Source organism: Bos grunniens, chromosome X, assembly GCF_055505025.1.
Source record: "Bos grunniens cultivar Pamir isolate PY7600 chromosome X, Bosgru_T2T1.0, whole genome shotgun sequence".
NCBI classification, from domain to species: Eukaryota; Metazoa; Chordata; class Mammalia; order Artiodactyla; family Bovidae; genus Bos; species Bos grunniens.
Window position 1 is genome coordinate 110,827,752 of NC_141194.1, and position 23,936 is coordinate 110,851,687.

Sequence of the window (23,936 nt, forward strand, 5' to 3'; positions counted from 1 at the left end):
AAGTTCTGCTCAGCTGCCATAGATTAAGACTTGTCTCTCTCTACATTAAGGACTGCTCTCAGAAAAACACACAACTCTCTTCTAGGGAGCCCCATCAAAATACTACTTCTTTAGAAACCTCTGGAAACTAGCTATGGATATTGTTCTAATGTTCTTAGAGGAACTAAATCAATGATGAACTAAATCAAATAAATCAGGCCAAAATGTTCAATATAGCTCCTGGTTAATCCTGTCTCAGTCTTTAAGGTTGCTCCTTGCAACTCTGTAAATGGCCTCATGTTCCAAATGGCTGTCTTTTAAAAGGCCAAGTACATTGTGTCAATTCTTCCTAGTATTTTTCCATGAAGCTTGGTTATATTCTATTAAGTTATTGGCACCAAGAAATTTATGAGTTTTAAGCAAAATATAAGTTATGTATATTCTAAAGCTTTATTAAATAAAGGATAAAAATGGAAGGCCTGTATTTCATTTTCAAACATTTAAAACTATACATTTACCAATAGCACAGCAGAGCTTCTACTGACATATTTTTGGAGTCATATGAGTCTTTATTCCTAACCCTGAGCCCACAGTTTGGATCTGGGAACTTGGTTCAGGGTGTTCTGTCGCCACCAACCACAAGCCTTACTCTGGTCAAGTGGGTGGAGAGCAGGTGTGGGAGGTCAGGGTGGGTGGGCTCAGCCCACGCCCTTCAGCACCCACATCTACTCAGGTTAGCTCAGGAGTGCTCTTCACTTCCAAAGGGCACAGTGGTGGGAAACATTTCATTAGTGGAAGTACCGACCTCTAGAGTGGTAACAAATAAGAGTAAGCCTCTGGGATTCACTGTTGTTTTGGCCTCTTCTAGAAGCTATACCATATACTTTAAAAAGTGTGGTCTCAAAAACCCATAGAAATCCATAATGAAATTCTGCACCTCTTGAAGGACAAAAACATCAACAATGTTTAAACTGATCCAAAAGGATAAAAAAGTCTCTTCAACTGGGGTTATTGCAGAATGTCTTTGAGACTGTTGTCTAGAGTCCTTCAATTACTTTTTCCCTCAATTCCTTTGATATCAGTTTGTGCACACAGACTAGCTCATTTTATTCTGAGGTGTCTAAAAACGTTACATTGACATAGCTGATTTAGCAGTAGGAAACCTAAAAATTAGTTAATCTTGTCACATTAATGCAACTTTTCTAACAAGCTGCATACTTCATTCACTTTTGACTTTAGATAGTGATAGTTAGACTGATCATTGGTGTGCCTCATTCTAACAATGTTATTTTAAAAGAAATTAATTATACAAATTTCATGGACAGACTCTTAAAGCTGTAAGAGGCATCTGAAATCTTCTAACCCAAACCCCTCATTTTCTTAAAAATCCAGTAAACATTACAAAAATTATACAGATTAGACATGAAAATAGGTACTAAGCAATATGAATAATGGAAGTCAGTTTGAAGATATCTCACACACACTCTTTGTCTAGGCTTTTGGGAGGAATAAGCTACTTCACATTCACAAAATTTGGGCTGATCCCTTCAGAAACATCAGAATTATCTTCTGTGTTCAACCACTTTATATAATTTTTCTAAAATGTATTTCATACCTTTTAGTCTTAACCTGAATGTAACCATCATTACTTTTGTTGCTGACTTGGCATCAATACAAATAGCAAGTACATGGCACTACGAAACAGTCAGACCTCAGGCCAGCCTCCGTGCCTTTTGAGTATGTGTTTGCCATTACCTGTTACTCATACCATCGGCTGCCTACCTCTGAGACCAGCCCTCTTTCCATGCCCCAGCCCTCTAGCTAATTGGGTGCTTTGAATCAGCTGGGAACTGGCACTTAGATAAGGCAAGAGCCCAGTCAGCTTGGGGAACCTAGCTTTAAAACAATTAGCCTCAGTATGCTGTTCTAAGGGAGGGCCTGAGGACTCTGAAATCTACTTTGGCTGCTTAGACACGGTTTTTCTCGAATTGCCATTCTCTCGTGATCCCTGCTACTCTAGGAGCATAGCCTGGGAGCTTGTTGGGAATGCAGAGTCTGAGGCTCTTCCTTAGACCCACGAATCAGAACTGTGTTTTGGTAAGACTTCCAGGGGATCTGTGTACACCATGAAAGTTGTGCAGAATCCCTGGAGGGCTTCTGAAAACGAGTGCTGCCCGCCACCCAGTGTTACAGGTCTGGGGCAGGGCCTGAAAACCTGCATCTCTCAGTACCCGGGAGGCTGAAGCTACTGGCCTCAGGACTGCACCGGGAATCACTTGCTGGGGTTCCTGGTCCTCTCAGAAGCACCTGGGGGACTTTTAAGCAGCACACACACCCAGGCCTCTGCCCAGGCCCAAAGAAGGGTCTCCAGGGCTGGGGCTCAAGCAAGCGCATCTTTGCTAGGAGACGGTCCTCTCCACGTGCCTGAAGCAGCCAAGGCCAGACCTCCAGCTCAACACGAAGGCGAGAGCCCAGGCCATGCTTTACCATCCTCCCTTCCCCATGATCCCATCCAAGCAGGTGCTTGGGGAGGGCTCTGTCTTTTGCTTACTCTCTCCTTCCCCTCAGTCCCTCTCACCACATCTTTGCCTCTATTTCTGTTTCCCTCCTTTCTCTCTCCAGCACGCTGGCCTCGCTCTCTGACTCTGATTCCAGGTCCATTTCTCTGGCACCACGTCCTGTGATGAGGATCAGATCCTAAGCTCGAGTTCTCATGTTGGAGATGAGGGAAGAAACAGCACATGCCTTCTGGCCGAGCAGCCTGGGGAAGGGGGACCCCTGCATGGGTAACGAGTGACAGGACCCTCGGCAGCCTCCCATCTGCCCCTGGCCCTGGGACACTCCCTCCCCTCCACACCGAGGGGTGGCAGGGGCTGTGGCCTGGGGCTGGCTATGGAGGATCCTGGATTCCCTGGTCTCCACCCCTTTGTTCAGTCACATCCGCATTTCCAACACCTGGGAATCTTCCAGCACCTGCTTGGCCAGGTTCCACATGTGCTCACCCTGACAGGGGGCAGGTGAAAGAGAGTAGGACGGAGGGCAGGGGCAGCTGCTGGACAGCATGACCGACAAAAAACCATATGCACAACAAAAGCACCTTTTGGTATAAAGTTGGTTGTTTCCAATTTTATGCTTATATTTCTAAGTCATGAGAATCAAACTGAGTTAAATAACAAAAGGGGTCATATTTAATACGCACACAATCTTCACTTTGAATGAACATGAAATTAAAGTTTGTCTTCAACTTTACGTTTATGTTTGGATCAGGGTATAAAGGTCAGAAATGGACTTGAAACCTCTCACCTGTCTCGTCATTTGCCAGACACAGTCAATAAACTGAAGGAATATAGGGGATCGGTCAGCATCTGCATGGTTGTCATTGCCATGGCCCACTCGCTGAAGAGAATCAAGAGGTTAAACAATTTAATGTATGCCATGGTCCTCTCAGAAGTCACTTTAACTTGCCTAGTGGCAAGAAGCATGTCTCTTTTATATGTCCCAAGGCCCAACAGAATTCCTGGTACATAAAAGGCTCTCAGAAATGTTCATTGCACTGAATTGACTTCCATTACTTTTAGGAAACAAAATTTCAGTTTACATGTTGATTGTTTTATAATTTTGCTTTAATATAGTTGAGATCAACAAGTTATAAGCAAATGGCTGGTCAACTTTGCACTCCAAGTGATGGGGTCAACCCCAGCCACCACATCGAGTGCTCCATGTCAGCCTGGGATGGCAATTAGCAGCTCACAGAGCACATTATGATGGTCATTTTCTCCACAAGTGTAGTTTTCCTCCCCCATTTTTCACAAATATCAGAAAGTCTGAGAATCAAAATAACGATTAACAATCTACAATTTTAAGCCAATTCCACATGACTCAGACAACCTCAAAATCTCACTCTTGAAATGCGAATGGGGAGGCCTTGCAGCAGGCCAGGTAGTATCTCTGAATTTTTATTCTTATAATTGACATCTAGCATTGTATGTCATACTTTTAGATATATTTGAAGATGTTAATAGATTCATATTAAAAGGTAAAAGATAATTTCAAATACATAAACAGGACTGACAAAAACACTGGAAATGTCAACTTAAAAGACCACCCAGGAATGAGCATTCTAACAGAAACTTTAGGTAATTTGGTGACTAAGCAAAAGGATGAGAAAGTTATGAAGATACAAGGCAATCGCCGCACAGGAAGAGTGACAAATACTGGGCGTATGAAACCACCACCAGCAAAGACAGAAAAAGAAATGACCAAATCAACAATGAACATCTCAGAGGAAGTGCGTTGCCTTCTTTTTTTTTAAAGACATTTTAATTGTAAGTGAAATATGCACATGAAATTTACTATCATAACCATTTGAAGTGTATAGTTTAGTGGCATTAAGTACATTCACACTGTTGTACAGCCGTCACCAGCATCTGTCTCCAGGAGTTCCAAAACAAAAACTAGCTGGCTGACTCCCAGCTACTGGGAGTAGGCTCACCTCAACAATGGTATAAGAAGGAAGTCATCTTTTAGCGAGTTGTCTGGACTAATACATGAAGGACATTACAGAATTGAAGTGTTGATATTTAAGCATTTTTATTCTCTTTCTAATAGCCATATGATCTTTTAGAGTAAGAACCAGAAGTCAGTTTTGTTTACTGGATTTTTCTTAACAGCTAGTATAATTCACAATTATGGACATTTAGGAAAGTTACTACACTTGCAAATGATTGACTGACTCCCTATTCCCCTCCCCCAGTCCTTGGCTCCCCTCATCTTCCTTTGTCTCTACAGATTTGACTGCTCTAGATGCTTCATATGCACAGAATCATGCAGTTTGTCCTTTTGCACTGGCTTCTTTCCTTTAACATAATGTCCTCATAGTTCCTTCACATTGTAGCTGGTGTCAGAATTTCCTTCCCTTTGAAAGCTAAATAACATTCCACTGTGTGGATAGACCACACTCTGTTTACCCCTTCATCTGTCGATGGACACTGGGTTGCTTCCACCTTTGGGCTATTAGTGAATTGTGCTGCTATGGACATGGGTGTGCAAATAAGTGTTTGAGTCTGTTTTCACTTCCTTGGGATATATACTCAGAAGCAGAATTGCTGGATCATATGGCAGCTCTATTTTTAATTTTTTGAGGCACTGCCATACTGTTTTCCAGAGTAGCTGCACGCCTTGCCTTATTTCTGTACTTCTCTATAATTTGTGGAAACTGCCCCTGTATTTAAGGCACATGGGGAAGTTTTGCACTGACAGTTCACAATTTAAGATTTGTTCTTTCCCTTAATAGACAGGCACTGAACTCTTACAGCGCATGCAAGGCATCCCTCCTCCCAGCCCTCAGGATTTCAGGCAGTTTGATGGTATCCAGTAGAGGTACCTGGGGTACCAAGACACATGGGACACAGCATCTGTGCTAAATCAATAATTCATTTGTGGTCTAGTCACAGGAGAAGACCTGTAAATAACAACAAAAAAGTGTGCCTGGAACTTCCTAGTCTGAAATGCGTATGGTGGGGCCATAGAATAAGCGAGCATCCCAGGATGGGCTATGAGAGTGAGCTAGGTGGGAAAGTCATGAGTCACAGTCCTGGTGGAAGTCTCTTTTGAGATAAAGCTTGAAAGACAAGCTTCTGACTGGCCAGGGGTAGATTCTATTAGAAGAAGTGGGGAGGGGGTGGAGGGAGAGTGAGGATGCCGTAAGTAGAGGGGCATGGTTGATACAAGGGGAAGAAATCTGGGCACAGAAACACCAGGTATGTGTGCGCACAGACAGAAGGCAGGGTGAAGACACGGCAAGAAGGCAGCCATCTACAAGCCAAAGAGAGACAGCTATCAGGACACACCAACCCTGACAGAACCTTCATCTTGGCCTTCCAGCCTCCAGAATGATGACAATAAATTCCTGTTAAGCCACCCAATCTTGTGGTACTTTGTCTGGCAAAATCTTATACACCAGTGTTCACAGCAGCATTATTCACCAAAAGGTAGCAACAACCCAAATGTCCATCAACAGGTAAATAAACAAAATGCAGTATATCCACACAATGGAATTCAGCCATGAAAAGGAATTAAAATTTGATAGATGCTATAACATGGATAAACCTTGAAAACACTGTGCTTTATGAAAATAAGCCAGTCGTAGAGAGACAAATAATGTATGACTCCACTTATGTCAGGAATCTAGAGTAGGCAAATTCAGGGAGATGGAAAGCAGATTAGTGGGTGTGAAAGGCAGAGAGAGGGAAATGTGTGTAGGGTTTCCTTTTGGGCATGATGGAAATGTTACGGAACTACAGAGAGATGGTGGTTGCACAACACTGTGAAAGCACTAAACGCCACTGAACTACATATTTTAAGATGGTTGATTCTATGTTATATGAATTTTACCTCAATTAAAAAAAGAAAAAAAAAGGGCATACCGACATGGAAAACAAAGACTGCCCTACCAGAGACATATTAATACAATGCTGATGTCTATAGTATTCTCTTATGGCAATTCAGTTCTCAGAGCACAAAGCCCTCATGTATGTGTATGTGTATCTGTGTGTATGTATGAGATGTGTGATATGCATGTGCATATGATGGAGCAACAAACAGTGAAACGTGCACCTCACCGTCTCAACTCACCAGTGCAAACCTATGTCCAAAGCTTATCCACTCCTTTTCTATGAGAGCCTCGAATCCTTTAATGGTGCGGTAATAACTGTCCAACATCAGCATGGCCAGAGACGTCAGCTGGGCTGTTCGATCCCAGCCATCACTGCAGTGCACCACGACTGAGGTCTTCCCGGATTCTACTTTATCAGCAATTCTTACTGCCCCAGCAAGAAGCATCTTCAAAAAAGAAGGCACATTAAATCAGGCAACATTTAATTTCTATTACAGCAAAAAGTTCCCTGGTGGCTCAGTGGTAAAGAATCCGCCTGCCAATGCAGGAGACCTGGGTTTGATCTCTGGGTTGGGAAGATCCCCTGGAGAGGGCATGGCAACCCACTCTGGTATTCTTGCCTGGAGAATCCCATGGACAGAGGAGCCTGGTGGGGTATAGTCCATGGGGTTGCAAAGAGTTGGACAAGACTTAGTGACTAAACAACAACAATAAGAACAACACAGCAAAAATAATTCCGTGGAGAACACTGGAAGTTCAAGTCAATAAACAAACAATGGAATCAATTTAAGAATCAGTAGGAAATATTAGTATCCTGGTGGAGGTGCGGGGCAGGAACTTACACTAAGGAAAAACTACAATAGTAAATAGGGTCCTTTACCAAAGGGCCACAAAGTACTTTAAAAACCTGATGTGAGGAAAGTATCATCCCTTTCTATTATGTCACAGGAGTACCTCAACAAAGACCACAGTTTGGTTGCTGTCTATGCAAACTATGAAAGCCCAAGCATACAGCAAAGATGCACTCATTTGCAATGCTGGGAAGCCACCTGGAGAGAGACACAGATAGCTTTACAGCCATCCACAGAGAAGTCTTAAGCAGATGGTGGGGCAGGACGGGCCCTCTCCGTACCCGAATGTACTCTAGCCAGTGGGTCCCGTCTACGTTGGACAGCCAGCGTGCCTCATCGATGGCCGGGTATGCAATCTCCTTCAGTTTTCGCAGCGACTCTCTCATGACGTGAATGTTGTGAATCTCCAGGAACATGAGTTCAGCGTTTGGGTAGGCACTTTCACTTTCATAGCCCCCACCCTTTGCCTGTGAAAACAAAAGACAGACGTCACTTCATCTCAGTGAATTTTTACTGTTCTTCCTAGTGCTGCCAGAGAGAGGCCACTCAGAAAGCCTCAGACTCATCTGTGTATCATAATAAGCCTCCTACATCCTTGTATGACTTTCCCATGGTTGCTGAAAGTACCACCAGCTGAGTGGCTTCAAGTGACAGGAATGTCTTCTCTCTCGGTTCTGAAGGCTGCAACTCCAAAATCAAGGTACTGGCAGGCCTGTGCTCCCTCAGAACCTTCTTGGAGAGGATCCTTCTTTGCCTTCTTCAGCTTCTGGTGGCCCAGGATGTTCCTGGTTTATAGATACACTAACCTCTGGCCCATCTTCACATGGTCTTCTCCTTGGGTCAGTGTCTCTTCTTATAAGGATTAGTACCCACCTTCATTCAATATGGGGGCTTCCCTGGTGGCTCAGACGGTAAAGAATCTGCCTGCAATGCAGGAGACCCGGTTTTGATGACCTCCTATTTTCACTTGATTACCTAATTACTTACTTTGCCAAGACCCTATTTCAAAGCTGGGCTGCAGCCACAGGTGCCAGGAGTTGGGACTTTAACACATAGTTTTTAAATGGAAACATAATTCGACCCGCAACAATCTTCTACCACCTGTCAGCAGTTTTAAAATGATTAACTATTGGCTCTTATACAAGGTGAACTGGGTTTTAAAACCTTCTGCCATCTATCTAAATAAAAAGGTTGTACTACTGCAAAACTTCTGTACAAAATAATTTGTAAATCTCAGATTTATTTAAGTAATTCAAGTAAAATAAAATGCAAATATAACAAAAAAGACAATATGGCTCACTCTTTGGTAATCTGATAACAAAATCTCGTCCATAACTAGCTTATACTTTGTAGAGGTCAACATCCAAAACACATCTGTTATAAGAATAAGTGAAAGTAAAACTGTTAGTCACTCAGTTGCGTCCAACTCTTTGTGACCCGATGGACTGTGACCCACCAGGCTCCCTCTGTCCATGAATTCTCCAGGCATGAATACTGGAGGGGGTTGCCATGCCCTTCTCCAGGGCATAGAGAAACTGAAACCCTAAAACATTGCTGGTAAAAGTTAAAATTATGCAGTCTCTGTGGAAAAAGATTTGCCAGTTCCTCAAAAAGTTAAACATAGAACTACCATATGACCCAGAAATTCCAGCTCCCACAGAACTAAAAACAGGTATTCACATGAAAACTTGTACGCAACAAATCATAGCAGCAATATCCACAATAGCTAACAGCTGAAAGCAACCCAAATGTCCACCAATGAATGAGTGGAGAAAAAAAGTGTGCTGTATGATTACAATGGATTATTTCTCAGCTACACAAAGGAATGGAGTACTGATTTGTGCTACAACAGAGAAACCATAAAAACATCATGCCAAGTGAAAGCAGCTAGGCACCTAAGACCAGACACGGTATGATTCCATTTATATGAAGTGTCCAGAAGAAGGCAATCCACGGGGAAAGTATTAGCGGTTGACATGGGTTGGGGAGAGGGGAGGATGGGGAGCGACTGCCAGTGGGCACAGGGTTTCCAGCTAAGGCTGTGATAGCATTCTGGAATGAGACAGTGGTGATTGCTACATAACACTGTCAAAAGACTGGAAGGCACTGAATTGTAAAATTTGGGATGGTTTCTAGAGGAGGAACACAGCGTTGGGCTTTGGGTGATGGAGCTGTGTCAGGGAGCAGGATGCATAGCTCTGCAGCATGAATGAGGGGGCTGGGTGGTGGCTCTGGGTGTGGGTCCAGGGCTCAGGGCCAGTGTGTGTGGCCAAGAGAGCAGTCAAGGTCAGAGGAAGGCCAACATTCAGGGAATGCAGAGCAAACGAGACTGAGGAGAGCAGCTGGAGACTGGAGGATAAAGAGAAAAGGGAAGAGAGTCTTTCAAAAACGAGAGGGTACTCAACTGCGTCAAAAGCTCGTGAGATTGACAAGAAGGCACTTGGTGGCCTTACCGTAAACAGTCTGGGAACAAGAATAGTGGAGCCAGCTCCAAGCGGAAGGGGACAGGGACTGGGGAGGGCTTATCTGCACAGATGGACAGATTTCCTGGGAGCCAGTTGGCATAGGAGCAGGCCGGGCAGAGCTGGCAGCAGTCAGGGGAGGGGTCCACGGGGAGGTGACCCTCATTTCCAGGCCATGGGGTGCAGTGGTATGTGGGTTCCAGCTGGGGGGGTGCAGTGGGATGTGGGCAGGTGGGGGCAGTTCCTGTCCGAGGGCTGGTGTGTTCTGTGCAGAAGCAAACAGCCAGCGGTCAGGGATGAAAGGCGTGGGGCCAGGCTGACCTGACTCCTGGGGAGGAGGTGGGGAGCCCAGCCCTGAGCCTGGGGTTCTGCTCAGCAGTCCTGGCATGGCCCTGGGGCAGGCGGGCAGCAAGGAGCAGGGGAGCATGCCTCAGCTTGAGGGTGCAGAATAGGGGCTGTAAACATGACTGGTGGGGAAACAACAGCACGGAATGACGGAAGACTCTCTGAACACCCACTGCGGACAATGCAGCCTAGACTCTAGTCCTGCCTGTGGGGCACGGTGACGTTGTTCATCACAATACCCTTTGCACCCACTGAAGATGCTGCTGGTTGAGGGATTCAAGGCACAGGCCTTGGTGGTAGGAGTGTGGGTTTTATCATCCCAGCCCTGCCCCTCCTCCAGTAGCTCACCTTCTCTCTGCGCCTCAGATTTCTCACCTCAAATACTGCAGAGGCTCACTATGGGAATTAAATACTAACTAAATAAACTATCTAATGAAAGCTAATCTGTGCAAGGCTCAGCACCCCTCACCCACTACTCGGCACCTTTGTATTATGACCTCCCTCAGCACCTACCATGCAGAGCCTTGAGATGGGCAATGACTCGGACCTGGTCCCACCAAGGGAGCCTGGAGGCTGGGGCAGAGGCCCCATACCCAGTAAGTGCATGAGTGCAGAGGACACCTGCTTAGGGCTGGTGTTAACCAGGAGAACTGAGTTAAAGCCAATGGGTTGCCTGAAAACTGATTACTAAAGCTCCAAATAAGACAAATAACAATCAGAAAATGGGATCATGGGAGAAATAGAGCATGAGTGCCTACTCTGTGTGAGGACAGAGAGCAGGCACCTGGAGGTCTGGAGACAGAAGAGGGTAAGGAGAGTGAGAAGGGACCTGTAGGTAAAGAGCAAATTAGCCAAGATGGCGGTGGTCAGGCAGCCTCACCCCACAGCCTCTTGCTCTCATCCCACATTTTGTAAATACATGGTTATGTAACAGCTGAGATAACTTATACCACTGTGCATGTGTGTCATTATGTACCCGTTTGGCCATGGGCCACTCTTGCTCTGTAAATATATATAAGCTCCACCTGAAAAGCCCTTGTAGGTATGTTATGGCTGCGTCTGCTAGGTCAACCATGAGAGAATACAGCATGTCTGGTGCTACGGCCACCACACCCGCCATTAGAGAATAAATATGTCTGCAGTTCCTACAGGTCCTTTTGTTTTCTTCCAGCTCCCCTACTCACACCTTGCCTACCCTGGGTTCAGCAAACAATATGAACAGTGAGACAACTGGCAGGCTGATACAGCGAGACAGGGCCCCATGTATACCCCAGCAGGAATTGGGGGGGAGAGGCTCAAACTTCTGGAAGACGTGATCCTGCTGGCCAGCCCTCCCTCTATGGGGGCAAAGCAGGGTTCTAGAGAGAAGCCAGCTATGTTGGGACACTGGTCCCCACTGGCATCCAAGTCCCCAAGAGTGAGCTCACAGCAGTGGCACCGGGGCCTCAACCCTCAGGGAAAAACAAGAGTCATGGCCCTTGGGAAGGAGGTGGCTGAAGAATGGCTCAGGTTTCATGATTACAGGCCAGCTGCTCAGTGCCTAATGAAGGCTCTTCAACCACCAGATGTAGACCCTAGGCAGTGGGGAGGATTCCCACGTGAGAATATAAAGTTTCACAGAGGGCGGCCAACTCCCAAAGAGACTGGCAGGACAGGATTTCCACATACTCAGACACCAAAGGCCACACAGCTCCCCACTGCTGCAGACGGAGTGTTTGTCCCTCCCAAAATCTCCATGTCAAACTGAATGCCCAGTGGGACTGCATTAGAAGATGAGGAAAGTGAAGCCCTGACGATCAGGACAGCGCCCTTCTAGGAAGAGACAGGACAGAGTTCACCGCTTTCTGCTCTGGCGGTGTGAGGACACAGCAAGAACATGGCTCTCTACAAGCCAGGACATGGGCTCTCAGCACACACTAACTCTGCTGGCACCCTGATTTTAGACTTCCAGCTTCCAGAGCTTTGAGAAATAAGTGGTACTGTTTATAGCTACCCAGCCTATGATATTTAGTTATAACTGCCCAAGCTGACTAAGACACCCCTTCCTCTAATCTCCCCTGACACTCATCTGTTGGCATCTGGGACCTCTCCCTTCCCTTCACTGGGTTCCTCTACTACCTGCCCCAGGCAGCATTTCAGGGGCTCTTGTGCCAGGCTCCTGCACCCGTGACCTACACTCCTTCAGTAACTTCATCCCCTCCCATCCAAGGCTGCAATCTCCACCTGACATGCTACCAGGCCCCGGTCTCAACCTCCAATCTGACCTTCTTCTGAGTTCCAGAGCTGTATCCTCCCCACACAGGCTCCTCAACTTGTAACAGCTTAAAAAGAAATTCCTTCCCTTCCCTTTCACTTTCCCAAGAAGAAAGCTAACTTAAAGCTGACCTCCGTAATGAAGTTAGGACTTCTGAATCAACACCCAGTGCCACTTGCCATCAGGGCCCCCATGGGCAGACGAGCCTGCCCACCCACCGACAGCTTTTTGTTCCAGTTGGGGAGTGGCTATTGTGTGGCAGTCCAGTTCTGGGGATCCAGGTGTGCTCAGTACCCTCCAGTCCCTGCTGTTGAGGCAAGACACACACTGAGGGAGGAATTGGCAGTGTGCTGAGGACTACAGAAAGGAAAGAGCAGAGCACCCTGGCATGGGAGACTGCCCTGGGGAAGTGGTGTTCCCACTGTGACTGGAAGGATGGGGCAGTGGTTAGGTGCACGTGGAGACTGGGAGATGGCACTGGGATATGCTGAAGGAGCTGAAAGGTGCTGCCACAGCTGCGATGTGGGCCTCAAAGGTGTGGCAAGGCTGGAAGGAAAGGCCCTTCAGCTTGGGAGGCTTCAGAGGCCCTGTGCAGAAATTGGTTGTCATTGCCTCAAGGCACTAGGGGTGCCCAGAGCTGGACCTTTAGAAAATCCCTCTGGCCATGATATGGAGAAAGGGTGGAAGGGAGCCTCTACAGAGTACCAGCAAACTGAATCCAGCAGCATAGTAAGAAAATTATTTATCATGACCAAGTAGGAGCTATCCTAGAAATGTGAGGGCTTGTATGAGTAACAGTACTAGGTGGCAGTAACAAAGCACCACAAAGCAGGTGCCCTAGAATGACACATTTATCCCCTCACAGCTCAAGATTGAGTTATTGGCAGGGTTAGTTCCTTCCAGAGGCTCTGGCTTCCAGGGTCTGTGGCAACTCTGGGGACCACTTGACATGTAGCTGCATGGCTCCAATCTCTGCCTTCATTGTCATGTGGCCATCTCCCCTGGGTCACTGTCGCTACACGACCTTCTTATAAGGACACACATCATTGGATTTTGCTGCCGCTAAGTCGCTTCAGTCGTGTCCGACTCCATGCGACCCCATAGACGGCAGGCCACCAGGCTCCCCCGTCCCTGGGATTCTCCAGGCAAGAACACTGGAGAACATCATTGGATTTTAGGCTTACCCTAATCCAGTCTGACCCCATATTAACTAATTATATCTGCAAAGACACAATTTCAAAATAAGGTCCCATTCTGAGGTCCCAGAGGATCATGAATTTGGGGGACATGCTATCCATACCACTACATCAGTCTACATACAAAAATCAGCCAATGTGTTGATAATACACCACATGACACAGAATGAAGGGGGAAAGTACATGATCAGACCTATTGATACAGAAAAGGCTTCTGAAAATCCAATATCCTTTCATGGTTTTTCATGATAAAATCATTCAACAAAAACCTAAGAACTGAGGGGAATTTCCTTAACCTGAACAGGGCATGTATGAAAAACCACAGCTAATATACCCAGTGTGAAAGACTGAAAGCTTTCCCTTTAAGATTAGGAACATGATAAGGATTCCTGCTTTCACTGCTTCTATTTAACAAGGTCCTAGAGAGTAAGTACCCTTCTGGCTGCTAGATGGGATTCTGCCAGATTCATGAATCACCTAATAAAGCCAACTGGATATTCCAAAAAATAAAACTAAAAAGCAAAACATGGTACTTGAGGTTCTTGCCAGGCAATTAGGCAAGAAGAAGAAATAAAACACATCGAGATTGGAAAGTAAGAAGAAAAACTATCTCTACTTGCAGACATGATATATATAGACAAGCTAATGGGGCCTTGGACAGATAAATATCCTTGTCTGGTTCCTAGACACATACACCACTAGAGTTGAAATCATTCTAGACATGCAATTTGGTGTCCGGCTCCTATCCCTTGTGTGGGATAAAACATAATGGACTGCCCTAGCTCTGTTGGATGTTTAGAGATTGCCTCCATGAATATAGCTTTTATCATGTTTTTCACAGTTTCCTGGGGACAGTACTACAGTGGTGACAGGAAGTACGCAGAAAGACCGACAGGGGTCACTGGATTCACCAGCTGTGGGGAGCCAGGGGACCTGACTGATTAAGCATGACTTTTTATAGTAGGCTGAAAAATGCCTCCCCCCACCCCACAAAGATATACACACCAAATCCCTGGCAACTGTAAATGTGACCCCTTTTTTATAGGTATGATTGAGGTTCTTGAGGTGAAGAGAGAATCCTGGGTTATCTTGGGTGGGCCCTAACTGCCATTCCAAGCATCCTTGGAAGAGAGAAGAGGAGAAGACATAGAGACACAGGGAGGGGGAGGCTCTGTGAAGACAGGGGCAGGCACTGGAGTGCTATGGCCGCATGCACAGAGGAGCTGCCAGAAGCCCGAAGAGGCAAGGAACGGATCTCCCCAGAAAGCCTCAGGAGGGCACCGCAGCCAGATCCCAGAAGGGTATGAGGATAAAGGTGCACTGTTTTAAGCCACTGAGTTTGTGGTCCTTGAGGGAACTCAGGTGCTGTCCATCTTCCTCCTTGTCCTGGTCCTCTCCCAGCTTCCCCGCCTCAGTAGCTGATACCACTGTTCATTCCTCTCACCCCATTTCCATCCTGATGCAGCCCTCTACATGAGACACCGTCACCCCCACCCACCCCACCCCGCCCCACCCCCATTACAGAAGAGGCTTCTGGAGCAGTTAGGTAACTTGCTCAGGGTTCTACCAAGCACCGAGGGGCAGAGCCAGGAGGAAACTCCAGGTGTAATTGAATGCAAAGCCAAGGGTTGTCACTACCCTGCCTCTTAGGCTGGTCTGGATATGCTTAGGTTTTGTTGCCTGGGAAGACAACCAAAAGGGGATACCAACCAGATGATGGGATGGAAATCCCATTTGGACCTCAGTAGGGAGCAGGGCGGGAGAGAAACTTGGAGGGCAAACTCAACACAGAGGCAGTGTTGAGTCAGGGCAATGGAGGAGATGGCCCAGGGAGATTGGGCAAAGGAGAAAAGAGGACCCAGACTGGGTTCGAGGCATGCTGCCATCTGCCAATTAGGAAGAAGGAGAGGAAGCAGGGAAGGAGGCTGAGCTGGCCAGGCTGCAGAGAGAGAGGTCCTGGGGCAAGAGATGTCATGAGAGCCAAGATCATGGAGCCATCTACTCTGGGTCAGTAGTGAAAACGACCTGAAAGTTCAGTAGTGAAGTTAACCTGAATGAGTTCTCAGGGACAGGCACCCACACAACCTTCACATGCAGTCTAGGGAGGAGGTATGCTGTTACTCCCAGTTCAGAGAGGTGACTGCAGTCTAAAGAGATGCAGTGACTGCTCACAGTCATGTACAAACAACCATGTGACCACTATGCTCCCTCAATGTGAGCTGGACATCCACTTCCCCAAGGCCCATGGTGGGGGCTGCTTGGCAGTTTGTGTGTATGGCCCACAGCAGTACATGTGTTAAGGGGACACCTGATGGCTTGTTTGCTCTTTGAAGTCTTGGGAAGGGCTCCTCCCGACAGTGAGATGGGGAGGCAGGAGGTTGGCTTTTTGGAGGACATGGGCAACAATGGAATAATCACTGAAGAAAGCAGGGCCACAAGCTGCCAAGAGAAACAAATACCTCCAAGCACTGCTGAGGGGGGCACAGCAGGGGAGCCCTCAGGCACTCCCCTTCTTGCCCTTTTCATAAATGACATGCTCAGGCATTTGTCAGATGTGTCTTGCCGCAGATCATCCAAAACCACCTCAGACGCCACCTCCTCTGTGAAGCCTGGCCCAGTAGCACAAGCTCCACCAGAACAGTGAACTCTGCCTACAAGGAGCACCTTGCCTCATCTACCCTGGAGTATCCCCAGCACCTGCTCCCTAGTACATGCTCATTACATGTTTGTTACCCGAGTATCATTTTACAGGTAGGCATGAGTTAATGCTGGGAAATATTGAGGGCAAGAGGAGAAGGGAACAAAAGAGGATGAGATGGTTGGATGGCATCACTGTCTCAGTGGACATGAGTTTGAGCAAGCTCCGGGAGATGGTGAAGCACAGGGAAGTCTGGCATGCTGCAGTCCATGGGGTCGCAAAGAATCGGACACGACTGAGTAGCTGAATGACAACAACATGAGATGGTAAGGGCTGTCCGCACCATCCCAATACCTGAAATTCCTCATGGAAGGGCCAGGACTCTGACTGCCACAGACCTGCCAGCAGGACTGCACTGTCAGCCAGTCATCTGTGGGAAATAGAAAGGACTCCACTCAGAGCCTTTCCATTGGAAAGAGGGCATCAGAGGCTGGGCCGCACAGCCCCACACTGTCAGCTGGTGGGCTAGGACGGAGCTGGGTGCCTTGTTTCACACAGCTGACTCCATTCGTACAGAGCTTCAGGCCAGATATGAATTGGTCAAGTAATCAAAGGTTAAAGGGACTTCCATGGGCCTCACAATCCTTTCACTAAAACGCTTACTAGATTCTCTAGGTGATCATTCTCTTTCTGGGTCTTTACTTTCTGGGTCAGCAGACAGGATTGTGGAGGGGCAATGAGAAGACCAGGTTTACGAGGGCTGGAGATCTAGGAGGCCCACTGTGGGCTGCTCCGCAGGAGTCCACCTTCACGGGGCTATCTGAACAGCATGAAGCTTTAGAAACAGCTCACAGGAAGAGCTTCTGCAGTACCTTGTTTGTGTCGGCGACGCTGTTTTGCCGGGCATCAAAGATGATGAGTTTGTGAGCCTGTGCATTAGCATCCATTATTGTTTGCAGGTACTTCTCATCTTCCTTGCAGCGCTTATCATTGGGACCCACAAGCGGCTGGCTGCAACGGGTAATTGTTGCCTGACTTTCTGGATGAATCCATGACAACACCTAGTGTTTGAAAGCAACAAGTATTAGTATGGAAACCAAGATGTGCTCTAATGTACCTGTGTGTATGCTCAGTTTCTCAGTCATGTCTGACTCTTTGCGACCCCATGAACTGTAGCCCTCCAGGCTCCTCTGTCCATGGAGTTCTCCAGGCAAGAATATTAGAGTGAGTTGCCATTTTCTTCTCTAGGGGATCTTCCCAACCCAGGGATCGAACCCAGGTCTCCTGTGTCTCCTGCATTGGCAGGCACATTCTTTAGCACTGAGCCACCAAGTTCTTAAGCACACCTGCTTTTAGTATTTTTGTCAAAAGGGACGGTTCAGCCTGAAACAGTGTGAAAGTAGCCATGAGACTCAATGTTTGGGTTAGGCAGAAAGGAGTCTGACTAAGTGAGCTCTAAAAAATTTCCTTTGCGTTTAAAATTCTAGGATTCTAAGAAAAACAGAAACTAAGTCAAACCGTGACTAACACCAAGCCCATTTCTATTTGATCGACTGATTTTGTCTCCTCATTTAAAAACACCTTTGAATCTCAGCTGTGACTCAGATGGTAAACAATCTGCCTGCAATGCAAGAGACCTGGCTTTGATCCCTGAGTTGGGAAGATCCCCTGGAGAAGGGCATGGCAACCCACTCCAGTATTCTTGCCTGGAGAATCCAATGGACAGAGGAGCCCAGTGGGCTATAGTCCATGGGGTCACAAAGAGTCAGACACGTTTGGGCAATTAACACTTGGATCTCAACTATGGTGTACGTGGCCAGATGAGGACAAAGTAAACAGTCTCTTGTAAAATCTAAAGCTATGTCCCCAAACCTACCATTTTCCTCCAGTGACCAAGACACTTGGGGTCAACCACATGGCACATGCAGGGCTCAAGACATGCACTCCCTCCCTAACTGTGGTTCCCTCCCTAATATGTATCCCCAGTGTACACATATATCCAAACTCACCAAACTGGATCCACTAAACATGTGCAGGGTTTTTTGTATACCAACAAATCTTTTAAAATACTTCACCCCCTGTTGGCTACTATTTCTTTCTGCAATGGTGGCCCTCCCAGTACAGGTACAGCCTTCCCCTCAGTATCTAAGAAAGAATGTATTTTCTCCAGGATGACTCAGTGACACCAGTGACACAAACTGTCAGCACATTAGCAAGCTTAGCCCTCTGCTATCCATATACCATGTTTTAAAAGCATGATTGAAGTTACTCTGGTACTTAGTAACATGAACTCATGGCAGGTGGGGTCATAGCAGGCAGACAAAATGCTTATATAGATAGTTCTTGAGAATCAAAGATATGTTCAGGTTTATAGACTTCTTTTTCTACTTTCCATTTTCTTCATGAGATTTTTTTCTAACTTGCTTTTCCCCATATTAGACCAAATACAGTATATGTTCATATCTAAATAACATTGTTTATTACTTACCGGGATTCTACCTTTTGCTCGAAATGCTGCTACTTTTGAAAGATCATCATCTTTTACACTAGTTGGCACAACAATGATGGCAGGGTAGGTGTCACAGAGCTCATAATTACTGTTTACTTTGGATATTTTCCAACTTTCATTTGGCAAGCCCTGCAAGGTGTCAGAGGAAAGTTGGTGGTGTGTGTGGGGACCATATTTTTACACTTTCAAAAGTACTAAGCATGAACCACATCCAATTATTTTCTAGTAAAATCCATTTGTAATTCATTTTTCATTACTGCTTAAAAGATTAAATATACATTTATTTTATATAAGCCATTGCCTAATTCATTTTTTAAAAAATCTAATGAAGCATGATTTCCAAACATACTAAAACATGCAAATTATATACTTGAATTCCAGTCCTATGTATTTCTTGTCATGTTTTTTATAACAAGTGAGCATAGTGTTCTTTAAAAGTACCCACAGAAGTCCTTTAGAGGAACAGAAACTTCTTTAAAATGTCTAAAGGAATATAAAGTCACTGTACCAAAACTAAGGTGCAGACCAAGAGTAAATGTCATGAAAATAATGTCTCATTGGAATATCTTCAAACTAACAATGCACTAAAGAACTTCTAGGCAGAGAAATGCCATCGGACTGACATAGCCACGTCTTTTACTCATAATCTAATTTAAGCCATTGCTTTATCCTTACTAATCAACTTACTATCAGAATATCTAATAAAAACCATCTGGCTGGTTTCTTTGTAACCCCTCCCCCTCATCCTGGTACTCCATTTGCCCTCTGAAAAAAGGAAGAACAAACAGTGGCACAGCTGAAGGTGTGGTGCAAGGAGAATGGGCATCCAGAGCTGAAGAACTGACAGACTAGGTGAGTTACGCCCATGGACAACTTGTTGTAAAAGGTTCCTTCTCCACTACATTTCTACCCTTTTAGGAAAAAGATGCTCAACCTATTATTTTCCAATTGATAAGCAGCACACTTTACCTGTCTTTTATATTCAGATACTGGATCATAAACTTTCCATCCATTCACTGGAAATTTTTCTTTATAGTTGAAGGCAAAGAGTGTCTGGATACAAAAGCACAAAATAGACATGTTAGCATCTTTGTGCTGTCACAGGCACACTACTAAAGCTTTTCATTCAGGTATGAGCTGAATGTATTGAGTCCTACTTTAATCTACAAAATTTTGTAAAACAACAAATTTGAAGTTTTCTTCATCATTACACAGAACTGACACACTTTAAGTACTCAATGTTAGTTACCAACAGAGAGAAAAGAGATAAAGGAAACCTCTGGAAGAAAGAATAACTAAACATGACATTTTTAGACTGCCACGAAGGCATTCAGACCCACACAAAAAGAAGGTTATTTCCATGTACTTACCTGCCCATTGGAAAGAGGAAATGCATGTTTGTTGAGGTTTTCAAATATCCCGAGTTTACTCTGTTCTTCCTGTTTATAAGCAAGTCGCAAGTTCCTCATATCCTGTCAAACAATTAGCAAAATTCATTTATTCAACATGTATTGAGTACCTATGAGGTAGACCCCATGGTATGAAGAGACAAAATATTTTTATTCATTTCTCACAAAACATAGTTGGCCCTCCATATCTGCACACTCCATACCCGCAAATTCACCCAAGCATGGATTAAAAACATTGGGGAAAAAAGTTCCAAAACACACAATTTGTCAAGCAACTATTTACATAGCACTGACATAGCACTAGGTATTTAAAATGATGTAGAGATGGTCTAAAGTACACAGGAGGATGTGCAGAGACTGTATACAAATATGATGCCATTTTACATTTGGGCATTCATGTCTCCAGATGTTGGTATTTGCTGGCGAGGGGGTGTCCTGTAACTAGTCCCTGGTAGACACCGAGTGGTGACTGGACTCCATTTTACTCCAACTAACAAAAGGCAATTCACAAAACACCTCCAACAAGATAATAAATTGAGGAAAATGGAACAAAGGGGAGGTGTTAGAGGGGAAAACTCATCAGATGGAACCAGGAGTAAGGTTAATACATAAAAGTGGTACATCAAGTGGTGTGCCCTTCTGTGCTAAAGGTGTGCCATAAACTCAGTTCTGGCTTAAGCTGCTCAAAGAGTCAATTATGGAATTCGCACCATCCATCAATAGAAATGCAACAGAGGTTTCTCCTCTGAACTCAGAGCAAGGATTCTGTGTCATGTAGAGACGGTGACTCTCAGTGACTTCCTTACAGAAATTACAATGTTGCTTCTCAAGATGAGTATCTGAAAGCCCCCTGCCACACAACCTGTCAGCCTGAAGCCCAAGTGGAAGTTGTCAGAAGCAAGGCCGACAAGGTGGCTCAAAGGGTACAATGTCTTCCCAGGACTGCCTTGAGCACTACCCCCTGACCTTTCTAAGCCTACACTCTCCGTTAAAACACAAGAATCTCATTCTTTAATCTTACACGGAATTCAAAAATAAATATGACCACAAACAAATTAAAGCAAAAGCAATTGGGGAAGTGAGGAAGGTATTGCTGTGGTATTATTTGTAACAGTGAAAGAATGGAAATAACCTAAATGCCCATCAATAAATAAGGGCTGGGTCAATGAACTACAGTACCACTGATGGCACACTACAGAGCTAATGAAAACAAAAAGTGGCTCATTAGGTACTGCTAGCAAGGAATTCCAAGATAATAGTTGAGGGGGGTAAGAAAGGTGCAGAACAATGAGTGTAACACACGACCATTCACATTTTCAGACACAGGCTTGTATGCAGAGGCCATCTATGGAAACCAGTGCCAGTGGGTGCCTGCAGAGTGGATCAGGGTGGCTGGAGAGAAACACTTTTTGCTACACAGTTTTTGTACTTTTTGAATTGCATATCAGCTGTTTAAACATGGTCCTGGCAATTCTACACTGAAGAACATTTTAAAACTGCTTTTCACAAAGGCTTGCCTTGACCACACACACACACACAAATATCGTAGGAAAGCAGCTACAGGACACCTGCCTAAGTGACATAACTTCCTGCTGTGCCATCCCGCCAAGCTACTCTGGCTACACACGTGCTCCCCAGTTGCTGACTGAGCTGACTTACTATTTAGGATTGCTCAGCTCAGAGGGAGAAGGCGATGGCACCCCACTCCAGTACTCTTGCCTGGAAAATCCCATGGATGGAGGAGCCTGGTAGGCTGCAGTCCATGGAGTCGCGAAGAGTCGAACACGACTGAGCAACTTCAATTTCCCTTTTCACTTTCATGCATTGGAGAAGGAAATGGCAACCCACTCCAGTGTTCCTGCCTGGAGATTCCCAGGGACGGGGGAGCCTGGTGGGCTGCCGTCTATGGGGTCGCACAGAGTCAGACATGACTGAAGCGACTTAGCAGCAGCAGCAGCTCAGAGGCAAAGGCATTGCCAGCAAAGACAGAGCATGTGTGAAGCCCCAGGAGTCTGAGTGTGGCAAGGGTTGGCGGGGTCCAAGGCGGGTGGGAGCAACTATAGGAATGGGATGGCAAGAACAAGGGGAGGCGGGCTGGAGTGGGAGCTGCCAAGGAAAGCAAGCCCGCTCACACCACGGGTTCTCCGTGTTTTCCCTCTAGCCCAAGGGTAACGGGCAGCTACTGAAGAGTTCTCAGTAGGGAAATGACCTGTTCCACAATTACAGAATTGACTCACCTACCCCACCCTCGGCTTTAAGTTCTGCAAAGGATTCCCACTGCTCTGCCTGCGGAGAATCCTGGAGAATCAGGACTGCCACCATGGACCCAAGGAGAGGACAGCCACGTGTTGCTCGAGGGATGCTACGAAGCCAGCAGATTTCTGAGCCGGCATAGTAAAGGCTTATTTGAAAACATGGGCTCAACTGCAGTCTAGGGCCAACCAGCAAGAGCTTCATTCAGAGATATGATGGAGGCAGACAGACTGGCAGGAATCTAATCCAAACCCCAAACTGGGAAGGGACCTGGATGGTGCTGCAGGCAGGATCTCTTGCCTGGTATTTTAGGTGAGGTTGTTAGTGAACTGTATTCCACAAGGCAAAGTCATTGGAACAAAGTATCAGTTAAGATGTTTCTTAAATGACTTTGTCGTTGTTCAGTTGCTCATTTGCTCAGTTGTATCCTACTCTTTGCAACCCCATGGACTGCAGCATGCCAGGCTCCTCTGTCCTCCATCACCCAGAGTTGGCTCAAATTCATGTTCATCTTTAATGATTAGTCCTCACCAAAGCTGTCACACAAATTTTACTTAATCCATTGGAGGAAAAGGACAAAATCAAAATTAAGCATGGCTCAGGTGCAAATTCCAACAAGAAACTCAACTGTGTTTTTAAGCACAGAATTTATGAATATTGTTGTCCCTTTAGGGATTCCTGGGTAGCTCAGTAGTAAAGAATCCACCTGCCAATGAAGGAGACACAGGAGATGCGGGTTTGGTCCCTGGGTCAGGAAGATCCCCTGGAGGAGGAACTGGCAACCCATTCCAGTATTGTTGCCTGGAAAATCCCATGGACAGAGGAGCCTGGCAAGATACAGTCCATGGGGTCACAAAGAGTAGGACATGACTGAGCAACTGAGCACACACATGCCCACTGTCCCTTTAGGAAGTCTCTGACTGAAAACTAGTCTTATAATGACAAATTGCAAAAAAAAAAATACTGATCTCTGCTTTCCACTGGATTTCTCTGAAATGTAACAAATCATGTCACCACCTAGGTTACAGGTCCATGTTAACTGGAACACTTCAACAGAAAAGAAGCAGTTTATTTTTCTGGAGTTGAGCTGTAGGAGTTGCTTGTAAAATAAATAACCCAATCAAAAAATGGGCCAAAGAACTAAATAGACATTTCTCCAAAGAAGACATACAGATGGCTAACAAACACATGAAAAGATGCTCAACATCACTCATTATCAGAGAAATGCAAATCAAAACCACTATGAGGTACCATTTCACGCCAGTCAGAATGGCTGCGATCCAAAAGTCTACAAGCAATAAATGCTGGAGAGGGTGTGGAGAAAAGGGAACTCTCTTACACTGTTGGTGGGAATGCAAACTAGTACAGCCACTATGGAGAACAGTGTGGAGATTCCTTAAAAAACTGGAAATAGAACTGCCTTATGATCCAGCAATCCCACTGCTGGGCATACACACTGAGGAAACCAGAATGGAAAGAGACACGTGTACCCCAATGTTCATCGCAGCACTGTTTATAATAGCCAGGACATGGAAGCAACCTAGATGTCCATCAGCAGATGAATGGATAAGAAAGCTGTGGTACATATACACAATGGAGTATTACTCAGCCATTAAAAAGAATACATTTGAATCAGTTCTAATGAG

At 45.7% G+C, this 23,936-nt stretch overlaps 1 protein-coding gene across 9 annotated transcripts in view; it reads right to left on the minus strand.

The window, feature by feature from the left end:
* MTMR1 (myotubularin related protein 1) overlaps positions 1-23,936 on the minus strand; it is a 60,922-nt gene that overhangs the window by 9,929 nt on the left and 27,057 nt on the right. For all 9 annotated transcript variants that reach the window (XM_086386258.1, XM_086386257.1, XM_086386261.1 and 6 more), the window contains 7 exons: positions 19,999-20,100; positions 19,598-19,681; positions 18,608-18,757; positions 16,992-17,180; positions 7,506-7,691; positions 6,613-6,819; positions 3,283-3,375 (listed from right to left, as the gene is read on the minus strand). In XM_086386258.1, the coding sequence (XP_086242384.1) occupies positions 3,283-3,375; positions 6,613-6,819; positions 7,506-7,691; positions 16,992-17,180; positions 18,608-18,757; positions 19,598-19,681; positions 19,999-20,100 (1,011 nt within the window). The remainder of the gene's footprint in view (positions 1-3,282; positions 3,376-6,612; positions 6,820-7,505; positions 7,692-16,991; positions 17,181-18,607; positions 18,758-19,597; positions 19,682-19,998; positions 20,101-23,936) is intronic.